General features: G+C 44.7%; 1 protein-coding gene across 13 annotated transcripts in view; it reads right to left on the bottom strand.

Moving 5' to 3' along the window:
• Positions 1 to 23,444, bottom strand: part of KDM2B (lysine demethylase 2B) — a 103,807-nt gene that overhangs the window by 66,290 nt on the left and 14,073 nt on the right. For 8 of the 13 annotated variants that reach the window (XM_031592582.2, XM_031592581.2, XM_031592583.2 and 5 more), the window contains exons 5-8: positions 14,202 to 14,380; positions 11,260 to 11,366; positions 2,369 to 2,462; positions 1,306 to 1,459 (exon numbers count right to left, since the gene is read on the bottom strand). In XM_031592582.2, the coding sequence (XP_031448442.2) occupies positions 1,306 to 1,459; positions 2,369 to 2,462; positions 11,260 to 11,366; positions 14,202 to 14,380 (534 nt within the window). Of the gene's footprint in view, positions 1 to 1,305; positions 1,460 to 2,368; positions 2,463 to 2,859; positions 3,088 to 3,136; positions 3,238 to 5,091; positions 5,180 to 5,385; positions 5,517 to 6,076; positions 7,021 to 11,259; positions 11,367 to 14,201; positions 14,381 to 23,444 lie in introns of those variants that run through there. The other 5 variants (XM_090120987.1, XM_031592589.2, XM_090120986.1 and 2 more) reach the window with 5 other exon arrangements.

Raw genomic sequence — 23,444 nt, 5'->3', positions numbered from 1 at the left:
CTGTATTCCAGCTGCTGAGTGTGACTAAACTAACACACAAAGTCTTATTCGTAGGAGGCAGCTCACAAGGGAACGAAGATAAATATGAAGATGCAGTAACGGATCTAAGCAAACAGCACAGGCACACTCAAACACCCAGTTCAAACAGTAACAGCACATTCTGACCTGTTTCAAGGGAAGACCTAATTCCTTTAGTGGATTAACTCCTCCACCCTCCAGGTCCTTTCACCTGTCACCCCCAAGCTGATTCTGACCAAATACTTACCAAATGTGCAAATTTGCAGACTTCAGTTGATACTAATAATGCTCCCTAGTTAGCAAGAACATTATCAATGTCTTTTCATGACCTGCATTCTATCCATCTCTAAGACTAAAAAAAAAAAAACTGTCACAATCTTATCTCTGCAGAGTAATTCTAGAAGCTGAAGAACTACCAAGCAGTCCTTCTGTCATGTAAAAAGGCTATCAATACTTATTTCCCTGGTAAGCTCCACTAGACAGAGGCAATGTATTATATCATTATAAAGAAGCTTGCAGACCCATAATAGTCAAAGAGAGCAAAGCCTGATATCGCTTGAAATGAAGAGCGTTACAGATTGCACCATCCTTAATCCATTTTAGGCAGCAGAATAAAGGCCTGAAGACACCAGCCTTCAAAACAGCAACTGTTTGGTTGCTTTGCAGAAAGAGCCTGAGTCGTGCAACCTAGCCACTGAGGCAGGCAGCAGTGTAAAATCATGGCACGCCTGGGCTACTGGCAGATGTCCATACCCAGCACAAGTCCTGAAGAATTATAATCATTAAATAACATTGTTTCACCACAAAGCAACTCTGATGGAGCATAACACATGCTCTTCCATACAGCACAATCTCCACTGGGCTCTATCAGGAATCAATCCACCTCAGACCACAGACAGTGGCAAAGCAGGTAACAGAAACGCAGGTTAAACTTGCCAGAAGAGATCACTGGTCACCGGATATATTTAACAGCAGTTTTACCTCAGAATAACAAAAACAGAAAAGTGTTTTTCCAAGAAAACCAACAGCAGTAACAAAAGTCACAGCGCCTCTGAGAAGTGGTGGACTGACAGCCCCAGAGACCCAGGGCCTCTCTCAAGTGATAACTGCATACACATCCTCAGTTTGAACGAGACAATTCCTGAGAAATCAAATGCATTCAGCCCCTCGTTCTTCCTTGCCACAGCGAATAAAGAGCTCAGCACAGGCCTTAGATGTGAAGGACTGTTTTACAGAGAGCCAAGCACAACAATTCCAGTGATTCCAAAAACAGTTAGCAAGTGATACCTGAAGGAATGAAGAATGTATAGCCTTGTTTCAGTTCAATTCTTTGGCATCGTTCCACCCTGTCTCCCAGAAAGATATCACTTTGCTTTCCTGAGAGAACCCATTCTTCATAAAGTTCTAGATTCTGCAGAGTAGGCGGAATCAGCCAGAAGATCTAAAAATAAAGCAAAGATGTAACTATTATCCACAGTCAACAAAAATACACAGCTGAGAAATTCCAGGAAGTTTATCCTACATTAGAGAAATGAATGCAGAGCACCAAGCTTGCTTTCTGCATAAAACACGTTTTCCAGTACTGTACATTGAGGTCCAGAGCAGACAGCAGCAGCAATTATGTGCTGGAAGTGGCAAGATAACTGTCAGTTGTCATCTCTCTTCCATGAAACATTTCATTCAGAAGATGCCTGCACAATTCACTTTCAGTTCAAAACAGTATGTTGGTATAGCACAACTTCATTGTACACAGAGATTAACGGTGTCTGTACAACAGGGATGATCAATCTGTTCCACTTATATCAGTGCTCACCTTACGCTGTCTACACTGCAATTAGGAAAAGCAACCTAACCCAGAAAAGATACACAGCATGTGTGGCTATGCTCACGTTTTAACATTTATCTATTCTGCAACACTTCAGCTCGGCTGTAATGTGCACAGGAGGAACACGAAATCTCTAAAAGGATACAGTGAAACTCCAGCTACAGAAGGTGACTTAGGAGGGCACTCTGACCCAACAAGGGTACACACAGCCATGCACTCTCTGCGTGACACTTCTAACCACACAACAATAACATGCACAAAGCCACCACCACCAACACACGCATTACAGATTTCAAACAAATCACTTGCTTGTTTCATAAAGGTGAATAGTGTCCTTCCAGTCCTGCAAACTGCATCTACATCAAAGGTAACTGAAACAGACTGACAACCGACTAGCAAAGAAGAAAAAACAACCAAAAAAAAAAAAAAACCAAGAAAAGTGAAAGAAAAACAAAAGCAAGCAACCCCTTCCCGCCATAAGAGGCAGAGAGGAATAAAAACAAACATCAAGCAAGGTTCACTTACCTTCCCCCCACGGAAAACGTGATACCACACTGAAGTGCCTCCAAAATCAATATGGAAATCAGTGAAGCATCCTTTCACACTCATCAAACAGTACCTGAAAGCAGAGCGAAGGACAAAACAGAATCAGTCTGAAACAGTATTTTTCATATCTTAATTTAGAGTATTGCATGCGCAATACCGTTTCCACCCAATCATATTTTTGCATTTACAGCACAAAGGTTTTTGTCTCATGAAGTAATGATAATTAGATTGTAACTGAAAAACGTGCATCTCCAAGTTGGAGTTTGCTGCCTGGACAACCAGGAGCTCCCAGAGTCAGGGAATGGAGGAAGGCTGGGAGTCACGCTGTCAGAAGCAGCGCAGCACCGCCCGTCGCTGGATGCTCTGCTCCACGCTCTCCTCCATGCTCAGACATAACCTTCACCACGAGTCGTACGCAAATAGCCTCCAAGTTTTGAAAAATCGCATTTGCCCATAAAAGCTCTCATCACCTGCGTGCCACCGCTGCCATTCCAGCAAGGAGCGGTGTGCAGAGACCTCGCTCGGCGAGCTAGCTCCTTTTTGTTCCCATCGCTCGGCATCCCAGCAGCAGCAGGCAGCCAGGCCGCGGCCGGCAGCATGGCCAGGCACCCAACCCGTCAGCTCAGCCGCTCGGTGCGGCTCTCCCGGCGGCGCCCCCCGCCCGCAGCCCCGCGGCCCGGCGCTGAGCGATGGCCGAGCTGCAGCGCCCTGCGGCCGCAGGAAACGCACACCGCTTAACCCACTAACCTCTTTTCCTTGTTCCGGTCTCCGTTTCATGGCCTGACTGGGTTTATTTTTTTGGTTTGGAGGTTTTTTAGGGTTGGGGTTTTTTTGTTGTTGTTGTTGTTTTGGCTTTTTTTTTTTTTTTTTTTTTTTTGGTTACGGAAACAGTACCAGAAAAGGGAGGTGGAGGGAAAAAATAAAAATAATTAAAAAAAAAAAAAAAAAGGTATCACAGCACCGTGCCTTTTTCTCGGCACATCCAGGTGGCGAGAGGCTCAGCAGTATGCAGGCGGCGTGCAACGTCCCGCGCGCCGATAGGCTGCGGCCGCCCGACCAATCAGCGCGGCCCTCGGCCCCAGGAGCCGCTGCCTAGCAACCGCCGCGAGCCCGGGCTGACAGGCCGGCACGCAGCGCTGTCAGGAAGGCGGGCCGGGGTCGGAGGGTCCCGCGCCGCCGCCCGCCATTACGGCTCTGCTCGGCGCGGCGCGCTGCTTCTCCTCACGGCGCCCCCAGGAGCGGGAGCGGAGAAATACCCCGGGGCAGCCGGGGTGCTTCAGGAATCCCAGCTAGCCCAGGGGCTGGCTAGACTCTCAATATGCTCCACTTCAAAATACGAGTCCTTCCCTCCCAAATGCTCTTTTTTTTTTTTTCCTCTTAAATTTCTCCTTTCATGTTGCAGCCCACCAAGATGTTGTTGATTACGAGAAGTCAGACAGAAATTAAAACCAATAAAAGCCCAGGAAGGAAGTCACCTTTCTTTGAGCCAAAGAGCAAAAAGTCACAGATCGAATCGTGGCGAATAAAACAAACCCTCGGTTTGCAGGCAGCACTGAGGACGAGGGGTTTGCATTGTGTAGAAACCCAAACCCTTTGGAATTGATTCCTTTTGTTTGTGGAACATGGATGATCAGCTCTGCAGGACTGAGCTACCTGTGCAGCCCCCGTTCGGGGGGCACTGCGGGGCCCGAAGGCGAACTGGTCCTCCTGTGGCTGTGCCCATCCACGGCAACGAACGCCAACCTGAAGCTGTTGATCTGTTTGCGCTCAGATAGGAAACAACAGCATTCGCGCCCTGTCAAACCCAAGTGCTGAGAATTTAGCTGTGTGAGAAAACACCCAGGCAGACAGCAGCGCCAACACACGTTTTTGTCCATTTCCCTCTGATTTCTTGCAGCTCTCTACACACGACCTCCATTCCAATCCAGGTGGGTGCCACGAGCCACGCAAATGGTGGTTAACAAAAACCTACAGCTCGTTTTGAACTACAAAAACACCTTTTTTTTCCTTCCCATCCACAAAGGAGACACTACATAGCCTAATTCCCCTTTGGTTTCTGCTGCTCACCCACCCCACCGGGCCGCTTTTGTCCGGCCCCGCAGCACAGAGGGGCCGCAGCCCGCAGCCCGCCTGGCACAATGCCTTTGCATTGACCTCTGCGCTTCCTTCCCAACGCGCCGCAGTCACATGGCCCCGCGCAGCCCCACACACCGCTGCTCCAGCAGCTGCTGCTGCTGTAGGGAAGGAGCAACTTTTCAGGTTTTTTGCACCACGCGCACCCGCAATAATAATAATTATTAAAAAAGAGCTGTCGCACAGCAGGCCGCAGCAGGTAATGGGGTTATGGAAGCACAACCCCAAGCAGCGTGAGGGGACACAACCTTGGAGGTACGCCCTGAGAGCACAGGTGATGCAAAGGATGCCCCACTTCAGTCGTTCTCCAGCACATCCAACCCCTGCATAGCACCAGCGTGGGCTTTACACCACCAGGCAGCTGCTTGTAATCTCCTATTAGAGAGCCTCCCTTCACTATCAGAGTTTGTTTCATGCTCCAACAGCCAGGAATTGTTTAGGGTAATGCACTGTTATTTTAGAGGAAGGGTCTAAGATATAAAGGAAAGAGGAACTTCCCCCCCCAAAAAATCTGGGGAAAACCATTAGTGAAAGGATGCAGAGAAACATGGAGTAAGCTGTGAACTCACAGGGAAGATCATCCCCCAAAAAGAGCACGGGAGATGATCCAGAGGAAGGCAACCACCGAGCAGACGGAGGCAGAAACAACGCGGAGCCGCTGCTCCGCACGCACCACGCTGGCAGGCAAACCCACAATGCACTCGCCACGCATCGCTCCGAACCCACAAGCAAACAGCGAAACAAAGACAGCAGCGGACACGGCAGGATGCAGACGCGCACGGGCGCAGGCACGCGCGCAGGCAGGGAAATGCACATGCACACGGACTCGGGGGAGACGCGTGAGCGCACGCAGGCGGCATTACCCTGAGCTCAGCTCCTTTTCTCTCGCATTAGGTACCGTGCACCATACGGCTCTATTCCCTCTGGCATTGCGAGGGCTCCCCTGCCACTGAGCTCAGCCCATAAACCACTCCCAAACCCCAGCAGAGGCTTCTGTTTTTTGTTCGGGCCAATGAGAAAAGTATAGCTCACTCTTCCTTCCTCCCAGGAGCAGCGCCGGCTGGTTGAAATCCCTAAGCCTGAAACCGAATACCACAAACCCATGAGCCGACGGCGAGTGCCAAAGCGGGGAGAAGGAGCGGCCCCGCGGCAGGCAGGACGGAGCGGCTCCGCGCTGCCCCTCACCTCCGCCCCGGGCAACGCTAACGGCCCGAGCCACGCTCCCGCACGGGGGCCCCGTAACCGAAAGCCACAAATTACGCCGCCAGACAAAAGGAACCATTGTCACCCGGCAGACACGGGGCCAGCGCTCGCGGCCCCTTCTGCCGTCCTCCCCCGCCCCGGCCCCACCGGCCCCCGCAGCGCCGACCCCGCCCGCAGCCCTTGCGGGAGGCCCGAGGGCCCCGGGTCCCTCGCGAGGAGGGGGACCCGTCTTCCCCTCGTGGAAGGACCGCGGCCTCCCCCCACGTGATGAGACCCTCACGGAAAGGGCTCCCCGGCTTCCCCCTCGCAGAGCGGGGACCCCCAGCCCGCGAGCAGGGCGCGGGCACCCACCTGCAGCCTCGGGGCCAGCTCCGCCTTCCGAGGGCACAGCGAAGCCCACAGCCCCGGATCCCCCGCCAGGAGCGGGGCCTGAGGTGAGGAGCTCTTCAGGCAAAGCATCGCCTCTCCAGACCACAGAGGAACTAATCATTAAAGGTGGAGCGTGCGGCAGGCACTTCAAAAGCACATAAAGGACCTGGTGCCTGCCCTGAGGGGGTTACAGGCTGAGTCAGGCAGACGAAAACAACGCACCAGATAAGGGACGGCCTCAGTTTGCACTAGAGATTTTACAAAGCAACCAGAAATCCAGATCACACCGGTAGCAAAGAGAGCAGTTGATGCCGACCTCGTCCCACTTCGCCCCGCTCCCATCCAAGGTGCCGATGAAGCACCGAGGCCCCACTGCGCTCCTGATCCCAGCCTGCCTCCTGCTGCACGCGGGGACCTCACAAGGCAGGAGTTATTTACATTCCAGCCATCGGATTTTGGCACGGACAGCTCACAGAGAGGAACAGCAGAGCTGCACCCAGCTACCATTTCAGGCTGGCTGCAAACCTCACCGCTATGGCACACGTTCAGCTAGTGCTGGGGAGGTTACCTTTGAACTTTAAGAAGTGAGAGGCCTCTCTCTTAATCGGAAGCTTAAATTTCTGAGAAGGCAGCGATGGCTATGAAGAAATGAACCAACCTGCCAATTTGCAAAAACCTGGCCTGTCTGCCCTGGGAGCACATGAAGCTGGAATAGCGTTCTGACATCTGCAGATGCAGTGCGTTTCTCCATCTTTGTGACATGGCTGCTCAGCAACACAACAAGGAGTTTCAAAGACCAGCATTTATTTCAGCTGTACACGCGAGTCTGCAAGTCCTCCAAGCTGTACACAAGGGAGGATTTGACTCTAACATATCAAACTGAAGACATTAAGTTTTATTTACCTGGCTAGCTTAAGAAGCTTGAGAACTCATGCTTACTGGTCTCATTTTCTTGTACTTAATTATATCTGTGGGGCAGTTTTGTATCCAAAACAATTCACAAATGACACACACCATGCACAGAAGTATCACACATGCATTAAACAGCACCAGGTTGCCTTGCAGGATCTGCAAGCTCCCTCAATTCAAAGGGCAATTTCTGTCCCCAGAGGCACACCCTCAGCTTCTAATTAGACCACAGCTCCACCGAACATTTTAGCATCTGCTTAAATCCATCTCTACTTAGCAAAGGAATGAATGGATAGAAAGGAATGGATGGCTGAGTAACTACCCAGCAGAGGGAAAAACAGGCTAACAGTGTGCTGTATCAGAGCAGCACCCTTTTGTGAATAACTCGATGTTTCATGGTAAAATCACACAATCACGGGGGTTGAAAGAGACCTCAAGAGATCAAGTCCAATCCTCCCATATCATCCCTTATTGAGGGACAGCAGTGATATTAGAGATCTATTATAGCAGTGTGTAGGTATTCTAAGTAGTAAGAAGAATTTTGAAGGCCAAAAGGCTGCTGCAGTGATTGAGGCTTGGCACAGTTGCTATTTTGCTGCCACTGCTTTGTAAACAGGCTCTGTGATCTCAGCAGCAGTGAGCTGCTGCTCGCTCTCCCAACACCACATAGACCTGCACCTCACATGAACTGCAGAAGGACTTTGCCTGCAGTCTCCCTGCCGTGATCTTGTCTTGCTCTTGCACTGCCTCTCAGTTGGCACAAACATCCATGCAATCATGTGGTAGCTGGAACGGCCTGAAAAGTGACCAATTTTTCTTTATTTCTGAGTCGATTTTCAGCCAGACCAATTTCGAGTCCAGTTTACTTTGCAGCTGTATAACAGCATGTTCTGGCAGTAAAGATGGGACAGTGTGGGCATGGGACAGTTTTTCAGGAGCAATGCCAACTTACATCAGTTTGAATTTTGTCACACCACCATCTCAGCAGGCCAGCCCCTAACTTCTCACCTTTTCTTGCTGCTTAAGATGCACTGCTTGGAAAGTTCTACTTATTTTTGACATAAACTGTTCCTCACTTAATTCAGTACTCTAAGGCTCTTATTAGGAAAGTAGTCATTTACTTACAGACAGATGAATAACCTCATTACCCTGGTTGTGTTTTTTTTTTTTTTTTAAGTTAATGGTGCAAATCCAAGTGAAAGCCACAGCAGCCTCCAGCACGTGTAGCACTCCTAGTAACCGAAGCAGCGCAGCAGATGGAGCGTTCTCTAACTTCACTCCCAGCACGGAACTCGATGTGCAGGAGCCAAGACAGACATTTGTGTCTGGTAATGCCATCTGTGTCTGCAAAACTGCAACGCGTTCGCTGGAGTGCTTTTTGTTTGTAGGGAACACGTTAATGGTGGGTATCGCATACTGCAAAGTCAGTATTATGAGAATGCTAAAAACCAAAATGAAATGAAACAATCCAATTTCTAAGCACCAACAGACAGAATTAAAGAATATGAATACTGGAGATTCGCAGAAACAAACGGGACATGTGAAACAAGTGACAGCGCTGACATTTAGCTCCATGATTGAACACAATCTCTTTAATAAGGGCTCGTGCCCTCTGGGCACTCACAGCAATAGCTGGGACTGGTATCTATACAGGAAAGGGGCAGTGTGAATTCCCAGAGAGGGAGAAAGCTAATCTCTTGAGGATTTCATATTTAAACTGGACAAGTTTAAAGAAGAAAAGTCTCCTGAGAGTCACTAAGCACACAGAAACCACTTCCAGCTCAAGAACTCCCTGCCTGAACTGCTTACAGTGGAAGTTCAGAAGTCTATTAAGGGGCTGCATCATTTTATGCTTGTGCTGCTTTCCCATTCCTCCCAGAGCAGCTATGACAGCAGGCAACAGCAGACAGGTTACTGAGCACCATGGAGCTTTGTCCTTATCCAAGGCAACTTCTCTGGTGCTCCTAGACTATCAATATTTGCTTTTAAATTTATCTTTGTTGCTTCTACAGACCAATAAAAATTTTATGCCACCAGTGCTGTTAAATCATCTTTCTTCACCCCTTCTGGTAGATGATGCTCACTAGATCACTCTCTTATACTCTCACTCCAGCTGCATCATGCTTGCCTTTAACCCTTATGCACAACTCTCCCCATGAAAAACTCCATTTTCACATTTCAAGCACCCAGTCTTTCACTGTTTAACTTCCCTTTACCTATCACATCTACTAGTTTATCAAGCTGCCAACCTCTACCTTCCCTTTGCTAGTGACAGCAACCTCTGTGGTTATATGTCTGCTTCTTGAACAGGCATCCCTTCCTTTCTAACAGGTCACCCCCCACACATAGGAAAAGCTCCATGTCAAAATCTGTTGAATTGCTACTTCTCTAAAATCCCTCCTTGAAACCTACCATCTGGCAGTTCATGATGCAAGTAGCGAACTGCAAGAACACACTCTGCTTTTTCTGCTAAATTCTGTTAGTTGTGTTGTTACCCTATCTTTTAAGCCATCTCTGCCTTGTTTTGTTTACTTACTGCATTTTTTCCTCGGTATCTGGAGCACGCCTGCTCCAGGTAAGGGACAGTTTTCCTTGCTTCTTTGTACAGCCCAGGAGTCCTGAAGATTTTAATCACGATTCTGCTCCTTAGTTTTAGCTTATTATAAATAAAGTACGTTATTTAGTGGAGTAACCACTTGGGAAGGGGAAACAATTTGCCTGAGTTCTATTTTCCGCTCTGACTGCACAGCTTTAGGCAAGTCACACAGGACATTTCCAGATGCACGTGTGAAACTTGTCACTCTTATCCATACCTGATGACCCTAACAAGCAGTTTACTTGTTCAGGATACAGTACCTTTAACTTCTGCTGAAATCAGCAGTGCTCAGCACATCACAGGACAGGGCTCCTCTACAATGCTTGCCACACAGCCTCTCTTATTATAGAGAACCTGCACCTTCCGGAACATTATTATGGAATAAGAGACAAAATGGTGCAAAATGGACTGCACACTTCTTTGTGCACGTTAGTGTCAATCTATTTTAGACATTACAGTTTGGAAACAGTTCTAAGCAATTTGCAGAACGCTAAAAGTTGGTTCAACAACAGAGTGTGAGACGCTGCCAGCATTAGGTCTGGCCAATAGAGAATGCCTCTAAAAGAGAAACAGCAGTGAAGTCAACTTAGTGCTTCCAGGATTATCTGCTGCTCACTAGCCATACAAGTCAACAGCTGTTAAATTATTAACAATAAACCCAATTTCTGTTGTTCGTTCCTATGAAACTTCTTACAACACATATTTTCAGGCCTCCAAAAGTGGTATGTTTCCTCTAAACTTTACTCCAAATATTTAAAAAACAAAAACAAATAAGCCACTACAATTTCAAGGCAGACATTCAAACAGAAGGAGCACTGAGGTGATTTCATATTAACAAACTCATCCAAAGATTGACAGAAGAAGGACAAACTATCTGCAATCCTCATCAAACATGTTCTGAGAGGTTCCTCTACCACCAGAAACACAACGTATGCAGCAAGTCCATGTTTGGGAACTTCAGCAGGTAAGTAAACTGCCATGAACGGCAGAAACAAATCTTTGAGGGAGACCCACACCTATTAACAATGGACTGCAAGCTCATTTCACGAAGCATCAGCTAACAACTTTTCAGCCATTAGTAATTTAGAACCTGAGAAGGATCTGAACCCAGCCTACAGAAGGACTTTGATCATACTGTATGAATTGTAAGACATCTGTATCTGTGAAGAGGCTTTTTGGGACAGTGCTTTAGGAGAATGGAATAGTTCAGCTGGAAGGGACCTAAACAGATCATTAAGTCCAACTTCCCACTAAAGGGAAGTCTGTCATTTTCAAAACAGTTGCTGAAAACAGAAATAAAAAGGTACTTTTTAAAGGGATTTGATTGAAAATGTACTCAAATCGTAGATTATTTCTCAGTTGAAAATATTTAGAAAAATTGCATCAGGAAATTTAAAAGGCATACACATACATAATTCCTTTCCTAAAGATCCCAAACACAGGCTTTAAGATCATGAAGCATCCATTATAAAATTCTCAAAAACAAAATTGTTCTCCTTCAAATCTGGAGCAGCCTATCAGCATTACACTGCTTAAACAGATCAATCACATCAATTTCTCTTCCTGCTCACTGAAAATGAAGATTTCCTTTCCTTCTTGCTTTTGAGTTCAAAAGGAATTAAACCAGGAGGTCAAGAGGAAAGCATTTAAAGAAACTTACTTTTTCACTTTGGGGTATTTCATCTCTGAAATAGCATTGGTAGCATCTGTCTGTCTCTCCTTCAAATGCTGTGGCCACATATTATCCACCCAGTCGACTAAGTCCACCTGGAAGCCCCAAAAATCAACTGTTAGTCACTGTACACATGGTAGGATGTACCCCTGTTGGCTGGAACTCTAATAGTGGCAGCAGCAGATGAGTAGCAGGCATACTTTTTTGTAGCCAGCATTCCAGAAATTGCATTTATGAACATTAAAACACAAGCACAAAAGAGATTACATTTTTCCAATACATTACATTTCAAGGAACATTAAACCCATTCTTCTGGCCACATTCTGATTTGAGTAATTACATTATCATCTCCTTCACTGTTCTACTTCAGATTAAAATTCACCGAAGTTCTTGTTCAAATGCCAAACTTCTAGGAAGCATGGCAGGAGATAACAGTGAGAAAGACATTACCAGCAAGATGAAGAGGAGATGGAAACTGGTGCCTCCTGAGGGACATTTTAACACATCTCTCCTGGTTGCCAGAGCATTAGCTGACCATCAGTAAGGTCAAGCCTGTGTCTCATTCGTTGGTCTTTTTAGTGGTGTCCTAGGTATCCATAACACTCCCTTCTGGTTACACAAGTGGATCACACACACCAGGTTTCAAAACGGCAAGCTCCAGCGAAGGAGGGAAGCCCAACCAGGCAGGCTGTAGTGCGGCATTTGGCCACAGTGTGGCTGCACATCCCGACACAGCTCCAAACCTCCTGCCGTGCTATCTACGGGTCAACAAGGGCTGTGAGACCTATCCGAGGTGTTTGTTGGTCACCTATCCTCCCACTGTGTGCAGTAAGAACCGAGAGGTGCAGTTCTGCCATGGGCAGCACTCAACCTAGCATCCTGACTGCTGCATCTTTTAAAAGGCCCATGCAAGAACGATTATTTGTATGAGCTGACCCAAAGGCTTGCATCCCCCAAAGCACTTTCATAGTGCTGCACTTAGCACATGACATTCTTGCAGGTTAGGGCTGTTGCTTATCTATTTCTCCATCTGCACCAGGTACTGTTGATAACAAGCAGTACTTGGAGAAGAGTCAAAGGGAGATGATACAGGCAGTAGAAGAAGTGGCAGTAGAAGTACCAATTCTGTGACTATCACAGTTGTATGTAGAAACAAAATTGATGATTACTGCCCCAGTTCTGAAATAATCCCCACATCCTGATATTGCAACCCACAGCCTTTACACCAAGTCACATGTTTCTGCCTTGTGGGCTGAAATAGCCCTGCAGCATTCACAGGATCCACTCCTACAAATACAGTATTTGGTTAATATCTGACTTTACGTACCGACTGGACTTCCCCACAGTCCCTGGCACTCTCTTCTTCTATCTCCCACTGCAGCACCTAAAGGGTGCTGAAAGAGCACTCTTCCAGTGAGATCTAGATATTGCTGGTTTTACAAACCACTTTACACTCGGGCTGAATTAAACAAACATGAAAAATTAATTTACATGGGGTAATAGGGACCTAATTGCATTTTTCAGTCCTGAGCACCCAGGAAATTAGCACAGATGTTTTAAAAGCTCACTGAGAATGATATGCTTGGGAAAATCGGGATCAGCTGAACACCAGAAACTCCCCAGAGCACTTCCAAAACTGCCTGGCTAGTGTCTGAATGACAGCAAAAACCTGTATAAACTTCTGAATAAGTGCTTAATATTCAATTTGTGATACACGCGTAACAGAACACAAACCCCACTTAAGAATTACTTCCATAAATCAGCTATAAAATCTGCCACCTACTTTTTTTTCTTCACCAGTTCAGGCATAAGTATGGCATTTATATTGCCTGCAAATGCAAGAGATGTCCCCAGTGGAAAAAAAAAAAAAAAAATACAACAAAAACAACCACTAGTATAGCTGCAATAGCACTTAGAAATTGTAAGAAAAGTGGCTGACAGCAAAGCACCATAGGGCTACAGTTTTACACTCTGCAGCACCATGAACATTCAGTGCCAGAAACAGGCTCAGTGGGAACAAGCAGCACTCATTCTGCTCTGAGAAGTCTCTTTGTTCTCTGATCAACCAGAACCCATGCCCAAATTTCTCTGTCAAGTGTATGGAGGAGACACCGTGAAACCTCCAATGCCAGTTCCTCCACTGTATCACTGTGTACAACGAGCTGATGCTGTAATCCTCACTCACGTATGGCTACTTTTTAGTAATAAATGAAATTATCTTTATTAACAAGGTCACAGTTTCACTGCTAGTAACTCCATGAAGTTACAGGAGTCACACACTTTTCAAAAATGCATACAAATTTACCTTCTTCCTCTGCCGATGCCAATTCCGACCAAGCAGTAATTATGACGAATTAATGATGTGTAAACTTCTATATTTAATACATGTATTTTCACCTTCTTTGCTTTGGTTCTCTTGAACATTTTTGCAGTGAACAAGAGGGTCTGTAGAAGGAATTTAAGCTCCTAGGTTATGGCTTTAAATTTCCTCTTCCTTAGAGATAATCCACAATTTCCTTCTTCACCAAGCCATAGACTAAGACTGCTTTTTTTTTAGGATAGTAATAGCTTTATATTTTACATTACAAAATAGCTCTATTGTTATTTTGGATTAGGTTGTATTTGCACATTAACACTTGCACAATACCAAAAGACAATAGACAGGTATTTAATTTTAAATGCAGTTTTCCCTAAATACATCCAAAGGAATTGGATATCAGTACAAATCGCATGATTAAGAGCTCATCAGGCACCTAATTCCTGTAGATTAAGTTCCACCTCAAGGAGACAGTGGAAAATGAGATCCTAAACAGACAAGAATTACAGGTGCTCCACGTTACTTTCTGTCTAGTGTGCATCCTGCAGCACCATTATTTATTACAAAGCAACTGCTTATTGGAAAGAAGCTGAAAATAAACAGGATCCCTTACCACATTGGGACGCTTGACAATGTTCTCCAGCTTTGTGTGGCTGAACTCCAAGCTGATGACATTGTAGAGTTTTTCACGCTGGGCCTCTGGTGTTTCATAGTATCTCACAAACTGGGACATGCTCATTTCAACACCTCTTTGTGTGTTCACATCCATCACATCCACTATTCGACGACTTCCTGCAAATGCACAGAAATGCTCCTAAAACATTTATTTTAAATGTGTAAGTTCTCAGCAACTTCAGGGAAGCTGTTGTTAGAGGACAACAGAACAGCGTCAGTACCTCCCCAGCCCTAAGCAGCTCAATCAGCAGGTAACTAACCTGGAACAAGTCTTTGTGCCCAGTATGACACCGAGCGAGTCATCTGTTGCCTTTGCTTCAGAGAGATGGAGAGTACTTCCCTCCTTTACACAGACAACATGAGCAGTACATTAAAATCTGTGAAGAACTGATTTAATGTGGTAGCAGGGGGCATGTAAGACAACTAGCTCTCCAAATCATACTGTGCAATCTTCTAAACATGCATATGCCTCTCCAGATGCTTTTGGCCATGTACAAAAGTTACCCACAAAAAGCAGGCTGCATAAGCAGATATGAACTGCTGAACACCTGATACTGATTGCTGTGTATTCTCAATTTCAGTCATTGCTAGTGGAGATGAAAGCAGCAGAAGCACTCACTTCGGATCTCTACACAAAAACCATGGGACATACTTGCAGCTCCTTGAGTGGCAGACATACAAGTCTCATTAGCACCAAAATGTTGAACAGCAGTTTTTGTCAAGCCTTCAGCTTTATACAGATTAATCCACAGTCTTCTCTTCGGCCAACTGGAAGGTTTCACCCCTCTCAGCAATTTCATCATCCTAATTAGCAGTTCATTTGTGTGCGAGCAAAAGGGAGCCTATGAGAGACATGCCTCATTTCCAGGAGAGAAGGATTCCAGCAAACAAACTTGCAGCACTTCCAAAAAAAAAAAAATCACTCCAAAACAATTTCTGTTGCTGAAGAAATAACTCTAAGTAAATTGTATTAAAACAAAATGGAGAGCCTATATTATGCCATCAGAGGGAATTATTAATAATTGCAGCACCTGGCCTATTGTGTGCTTGGGAGCAGTATTTCAGCAAGAATGATAGTTTGGATTTCATTGCTCCATTAAAAACATCCTTAGCCACTGATAGCAATGACAGTGACAGATATGATAATGATTCTGGAAAGGAACTCAAGACCATAAAGCTTTGTAATCAAAAAGAAAAATTTATACAGTGTAAGTCTGGAGTAGTCCCACTGGCCCGTCAGTCAGACTCCACTGCAGCACCACCAAAATGGGATTTGATTCCTCAGTCAGAACTCAGGACTGCACGTAGTGTTGCCACCTTGAGGCAGGATGGGGAGAAAGCTTAGTTATGTGTGAAAAAGCACAAACATCCTTAAATCTGGTATTTGCACGTTTGAAACAATACACAAAACCTAGTTCTTTTGCCTTTTTTTTTTTTAACTTGCTTTTTGTTGTTGTTTTTTTTTTTTACTGTTAACTTTACCACCTAGGGGGAAAACTTGTTTTTCACTCATCGGGTTATCAGCTGGGGCAAAGTCCTGCTAAACAGCCCCTGAATTAGTGCCAGCCTGGTTAGTGACTTCCACAGCCTGAGGATTAAAGCAGAGACCACAGCCCAGAGGGGTTAAGTACTTTGATACTGAAAAATTGAATCTGAAGGGCTTTGTTGCAGTCTGAGATGTGCCATAGTACAATCTAGGTTTGATCTCAGCCGCACTGGAAGCGACCTCATACAGCCTCTCAATTACCCTTTCTGAAAGGAAAATCAGCAGTTACCTGATGAATTACAAATATGAGGCCCAGTTCAATAACAGGGTTGTTAGATGTACCTGATTATCAATTACAAGCAGAAGAGCTAAGATGTGAATTGACAGTCACTTGACTTCCGAATTAAAGAGTAATTAGAGGGGCTGTTTTTCTTTTAAACCACAGCACCAAACACCCCGTACATAATGATTCCTGGAGCACCGCTTGCAAAATTTGAGACATATAATTACAGGTTCACAGCCTCAGCTCACTGCCCACTTCCCAGTGGCTCTGGCTTACTGCCAGCTTTTTTTCCTCTTCTCCCCTGAAAAGATTCAGCTGTCCCATCTACTTCCTGCCTCTAGGAGAAGGTTAAATATTATCCAGAAAGGGAGACCGGTGAAGAACAAGAGAAAGGAACACACAGAGGCTGAGAGATGTGAGTTCAGACAATTTCTGAGGCTGTGTGCCATTTATTGTGAGCAACTTACCATTTCCCAGATATTACTAAGCCTGTCCACATTAAGAGGATAAAGCTATCTTGGGGAACTACTTTAACCATTTGTAACAGAATTAAGATCTGTGCATAACGAATAGCTTGATGCCTGCCGTCAGAAACCAACTTTGAATGCTGAGGGCCAGGTCTGCTGCTCCCTCTTGATCTTTATTCTTCTACAGGGAAAAACATCCCTGGATTGCAATGCAGGATTTTGGCAGAGCCCAAGGAAGCCTGTTGGCTTCACTAGTGGGTTAATTGTACCTAGAGTTGCAGCTTTGACCTGAATCCAATCAGTCCCTCTGGAGCTTCTGAGCTGGAGAGCACAGATACGTGATAGCCTGTACTGGCTAGAGGGACAAGAATCAGAGCAGAACGTCCTTGCTCAAATAGAGCTACTAATGAGATTTCCCCATGCTTCAGAACCAGCATCAGTACAAATTTAGTTACAGAAATGCATCCTCCGGAGGACACAGAAGAACAAATGGCAGCAAGAGTCCAGCTGCACACTTCCACACACTTCTGTGCCCCCATGGTGGTTCTCCCACCCATTGTTTCCCACCACAGGACAGGCCCCAGCCACTGCCCTCTTGCCCTGCAGCACCAGGGTCAGAAGCAGCCCCAGACTGGAGCCCTTCCCACACCAGGAGCCTTTCAATAGGGTCAGATTATTTCCTTCTTACAGAGATGCAAGGCTACCTGCACCCAATAAGCACCTTCCTCATCTGCCATCCTCAGCATCGGCAGCTCTGCCATTTGTTATAGAAGTGCCAACCTGCAATAACCCATGCTGTTAGATTTCTTCATACAACAAAAGGTTCATTTAGAGCACGTCTATAGGAAGAGCTTAAGCTAGCAAGAAGTCTTAAACCTTAACATTATAGGACCAAAGGAGGTTCACAGCAAATAATGTTTCAGTAGCATTATGTAGAAGCCATTAAGATCTTTATGTCTACACAAAAAATAAACTGTGATTTCCAGCAATTCTTTGAGATAAAACCACAGCCATAGAAAGCCACACAAAAAAGTTTCCAAGCTTCAGCAGGAGCAGCTTGAGACATATCTAGCTGTAGTCACAGCAAACTTCCAAAACATGCTGATTAATACTTAGGTAAAGTTATAACTACAGTCAAAGGTCATTTTGGACTAAGGTAACTTATAACACTAAATCACACCAGCTACCATGAAAAGACTTTGCATGCTGCTACCCTAGGATAAGATAGTTGTTTTCTAGCCTGGATGAGCTAAGCCAGAGAATGCTTATTGCAGAAGAACAGCATCGTTATGGGCAATTAATCTAAATAGCTGGTCTGGTTGTTTTTCCCACATATACAACTGGTTTTAAAGCCACTTGTAGACAGAAACATTGAGATAACAGCAACCACATCAACATATCAGTTCAATTTCCTTTTCGTGTTTTGACATCATAGGTATATATCTTTCAGAGAAGTTTAATTTTTTTACAGGATTCATTCAAAGATGATTTGCTGCTGTTTATATCTGGACAGGAACATGACTTTTTAGCATACCTGTCTCAGTTTAACTACAATTTTTATTTATTTTTGGAAGAGTTTTACTGTATTAAGCAAAGAACTTGGAGTGATCAAACAGGAAGCTCAGCTCTAAAAATAGGGATGGTTCTACTTCCAAAATGGCAAGGCAGCAGACATGCTAAACATAGGAAAACATCACAATATTTTTTTTTTTAATTAAGCACAAGGAGGGAGCAAAGAACATTTTTATTTTACTGCACAGAAGTCCTAATTGTGAATCAAGGCTCACTCAGCACCAAGGCAGAAGACCACATGTATCATGTCTTAGCCCAGCATCAGTGCTGAGAGCTAAACTGGGACACAACAAAAATAGAAAGTCCTCCTGCTCTGTGTGAGGGAGGAAGAAAGCTGGGTTAGGTTTCTCCTTGTTCAGCCTTTGAGGCACCTCACCGAGCCCAAGCCTGCAAGCAGGAAGGAGACAAGAGACCACTACCAGAAGCAGGGAGAGAAGGAAAGGAAGAGCAGGACTCCAGTTTGGACTTAATTGGTAGGGCAAGAAAAAGTGCTGTTAGAAGCAGTGCCAATGAGTAGCATTAAGAATAGAAATGCTGTAACAGGTGACAATAGCAGAAACTATATGCCAACTTAGATGACGAAATGATTGTTTGGTACCAGAGCATGGTACAAAAATTCAAGGGGGTTCTAAGTAGTTTCTAATTTTAATTCTGCCCAAGAGGGAGCCCAGCACTGCTCCACAACTTGCCCACTGCACCCAGTTGGCTTGACTCTCCCTAGATCTGAGCAAGAAAGAAACAGGCCAGAAGTGACATGAGTGTGTCTCAGTATACATGCCTGCATGTCCCACAGATCTCATGACAAACAAACAAAAAACCACCACCAAATCATGCTGCTGCTGCTTGCAGCAAGGTACACTGATCCCTCCATTGTCACCAGTCCACAGCTGCTGAGATGATCATGACAGCACCTGCTCCAAGCTGAAAGGATTTCTCTCCACTTTCTCCCAAACTATGATGAGATTGGGGGTGAAATGAGTTATGTACTGCAGAGCAGCCTCACCAACACAGGACAGATGCAAAGGAAACAGGAGAGGTCGCTCAAGGGAAAAGAAAGAAGAGACAAAAGGGATGTGCCAGTGTTTCTTCAGTGCAGCACTTGAAAAAGAGACACCTGCCAGATAAGAACTGGAATTAATCACTTTAGCAGAACAGCACTTTTTTTTTTTATGGTCCTTATGTTTCCTCTATCTAGTTCTCATGTAGAAAAAGAAATGCAACAGCTAGAAGTTTAGGCAGCTCACACCAGCAGCACGATATAAACCACTTACGTGGCAGACCATTGGTTTGACTCCATCCTACCTTTGGAGCACCTGGAATTTACTGTTTCAATAGTAACATTTATTTGCTGATCTGGTTGAGATCTGACTTGGCAGAGTTCCTTATTATAGAAAAGCCTCAGAGCATGAAGCACACCGGCAGTCCCAGCAGCATCACTGGGAGGACAACTGGAGCCCGATTTATTTAAAAAGTTTGAAATACATATTGGAGATTTTAAAACATATTCTGGCCATAGAGCAGCACATTGAAGGAAATGTTTTCATAAAATCTCAATGAAGTTTTCCTGTAACAGTGCAAAAATAGCTTTAAAACACCTGAGGCAAATCACTGGCCTTGACCTACACTGCTTACCATTTTTCCATTTTCCCTTTGAAAAAAATGATAGCCAAGTCTATAGCTCAGCACCCTTAAATCACAGGCTTTGGTTTTGGATCAAAGGAAACAGCACCTACATGCAATTATTTTGCAGACATTCATGGGGAACATCCCAGCTCCATCCTGCAACAACTCACCCTCATCTCCCATCTTCAAAATGTCGCCGGAGCCCCGCACCTCAGCTGTCAGAGCTGCCACCCATGGCCCCGAGCCCCGTGCAGGGCCCTGAGCATCCTTTATGTCAATTCTCACAGAGGCTGAAGAGCACAAGTTGTTTTATAAAAAAAAAACTACAAAGATGCTGCCCTTCTAAACAACAAGAGCAATGAGCCCGCTGCCATTAGGTCCATTCTGGTCAGCACTCCAGCAGTCTTGCTCACAGCCTGCTGATCAGATGCTTCAGCTTCGTGCTGCCATGAAAACAACAGCTCAGAGAAGAGGGTAGGAACAGCTCATACCATGGGACAAATAAACATCAGCAACAAGAGGAAGAATCTTACAATTAATGTAAATATGTGAGGGGAGGTTTCTTGTACAAAATAAGATCAGCTTTGCCTCTTATACAGAAGTCTCACCCATTGTGTTTTGAAAAAACCACAGTATTTGAACAGGAGGAAGAGACCAATGCCTCCTGGAGGTGCAGCATCTCCTGACTCCTAGCTCAGCCCTTTGTCTCTAAACACTGTGCTCCAATTCACAGGACAAATCCCTGCACACGGAGAACCAAATGTCTTCATCAAGACCTCAGTGCAAGTTTAAGGGTGGACTTGTGCACTTCCTTTGGACAGGCAGGTTGATTTTGGAAATTACTCTATAAACAAGCTTTTCTAATGAGCCTCCTTCTTCACTCCTCTCAGTCTCCAATTTCACAACTGCCTTGAAACAAATGAAGCATTGCTCTATAGAAAAGGCATTGAGAAGAATGAGGGAAAGTTTTATGAACTGCAGTGTGTGGCTGCTTTGTTCTTCTTTTGTCTCTGCACAACTAATTTCCTTTCACAGGATGGGGAACTGTACATAGATTAAGACAAAATTTGCCCTATTTGCCTGCAGACCACACTGTGAGCCTCTCAACTTGTTTTGTAGTTTGATGTGAACTCAGCCATGATACAATTTTCAAGCAGATCAGTTTGAGAGGTGGAGCAAATACATAGGAGGAATGAATAACAATAAAACAAAATCACTGGGAAGCAGTTACTCAGAAACAGTTAATCTGATTTGTTTTCAGCTTTTTGGAGTAGCTGCTAACAAAAAGCTGAACACATTTGCACTGCTGACTTGAAACTACTGTGCTAACACACCAAAATAAATAAGAAATACAATCCATGGTCTCTGTCCCTCTCCTGCCAGCCTTTACCTACCTGGCCTGCAGTCACCACCACCATCTGCACTTCTGTGAAGACAGCATTTATGATTCTTGATTGAGTACTGAAATTTATACATGTGTAAATTATATATAAAGTAAAAAAATCACACTTTATAAAACCAGAATAACAATTACTTACAATGCATGCTTATACTCATTTCATCTCTCTCCATTCTCCTTTCATCACTGAATACCTCCAAGAGCACGGATTGGGTGGGTGAATGTCTTTCTGTGGAATATTCAGTGTATGAACTCTTATCTCATCTGAAGCCCCCTGGGACTACAGCAGCACACGTCTCACAGAGGAATGGCTAGATGGAAGACAGTCTGACACAGCCTGTGGCTGTTGTGTGTACCTCTCACGCTACATTCACAGAAGGGCAGTAACACCTTATGTACCAGCTGAATTTAAGTTATTTACACCAGCTTGCTTACACTAAGTAATAAGGGAACTTGTTCCACCCCCCAGCTCAGTCCTCCACAAAGAGGAGGTCATGACTGCCAAATTCACTCTAGATGTCAGCATTCTGTACATCATTCACAGCTTACAAGAAAACTAGAAACTGTTTCCAATATCACACTGAGCAGATCATTTCACTTTTCAGGCCAGTTTCTACCTGGAAAAATGAGGCCACATTGTTTACTGTGCGCTATTGCACTGTGGAACTATTATGAGACAGTTGAAGCACAACATCTGATTTTAACAGCAAAATACATGTCTGATGATACATTCTTTGCTGCCTCTATACTTAATTATTCTAATAAACCTTTAGTGACATAGATTTAAGAAAGTGTCAGCTGCTATATCACCCCATGAACAACATAAGTCCTCTACTTGCTCTGGCTGGGCACAGCAAATGCCATACAGCACTGCTACTGACTCTGTACCAGTGACTGTGCTGGTCACAACTTTATCCTCTTCAGCCCAGGAGTCACAATAACTGAAAGTCACCTTTCTTGAAGATCCTCAGCACGTTTTGAAATTCACCCCTTTTGCCACTAGCCTGGATTGCAAGCTCAGCTTTGTAGATGTACAGACATTATGTCCCACAAAGCTATATCCAAAAGGAGATTGTCTCAGCCTGTAGTAAGATGAAGTGATGCATGTTACAGAACCCAGAGGCACCCAGAATGCTTTGGCTTTTGGGCATCAAAGACTAAAGCAAATGATTGCATTTGCTTCCTGAATCTAGGGACAGCAAAGGCTAGAGATGGTCAACCAATGCTTGGCTTTCAACTGTGCAGTGGCCTTTCTCCTGCCTCATTCTTAGGTTAACCTTGGCAAGTGTACTTCCCTTTTTCTTTGCAGAAATTCACATAAAACACCCACACAGGTCTGACTGGAGATTCAGGCACGTACGTCTACAAAGATAACACTTTCCTGCCCATTTGTGACAAACTTCAGCTGCAGCTCAACAGCATCACTGGTGGAAGAAACTGTCACAGGAGAGCCTTGGAAAATATCAGTATACCAGCACTGCATGCCAAAAGCAGAAATAAGAAGCCTAAAGAAATAACACTCCAACTTTTAGTGTTAGATGTTTATGAGTTGCTAAGAGGGCCAGTGACCCTCTTTGCAAAATTTTAAGTCAGCTAGCTGATGAAGAGATGACAATGACATTCTGTTCTTCAGAACTAGCAATCAAAACCACCTTAGGCAATGAAATCAAAGCCCAATTGTTATTAAATTACAATGGACTTTGTCTTCTTTCAAGAGTTATCTCAAGTTCCTGGGCAGCTCAGGAATTCCTTTCCTCTTCTCCCTTTGTATTCTTGGCTCAAAGCCATTTCACAGACAAGAGAAATTCCAACTGCTGAAATTAATCCATTGTTTCAGACTTAGAGAATATGCAGGATATCTTCCCTACAAGACAGGAGTCTACTCATAACCATTATCCCAGCTGTGCAGTTTCAGATGTTTGTCCTTTAAAACTACTGTAGGGAAAGACCTTTTGTACATGTTACACACGGGTGCACATTCATGCAAACCAGCATGCAGGTCACAGATATCTCCAAACTAAATATCAGCTGCTACTGGCATTTTTTAAACAATGAAAACCAAACAAATCCCAAAAAGCAATGGCAACATTTCTTTGGAAGTTTGCTGAAATCTTAAGAAATGGACACAGAAGCACAAATAAGGACAACGAGCAACCAAGAAAATCACTTTTTTCCTCCTCACTGTTGTCACAGGCTAGAGTTTTTAAGGTGAGATTTAACAATATTTGGTAGCTTAGCTTCTTATTTCCTTGTTACTTACAGATGCTCAAATACAAAGTGATACAACAATCACACTGTAAATGCAAATTAATTTCAGAATCATTTGAGACCAAAAGGTCAATAACTGTACT

This window comes from Phasianus colchicus, chromosome 18 (assembly GCF_987193195.1).
Source record: "Phasianus colchicus chromosome 18, bPhaCol1.hap1.1, whole genome shotgun sequence".
NCBI lineage: Eukaryota > Metazoa > Chordata > Aves > Galliformes > Phasianidae > Phasianus > Phasianus colchicus.
The sequence above is the reverse complement of the archived record's forward strand: the minus strand, read 5'-3'. Positions and strand labels throughout refer to the sequence as shown.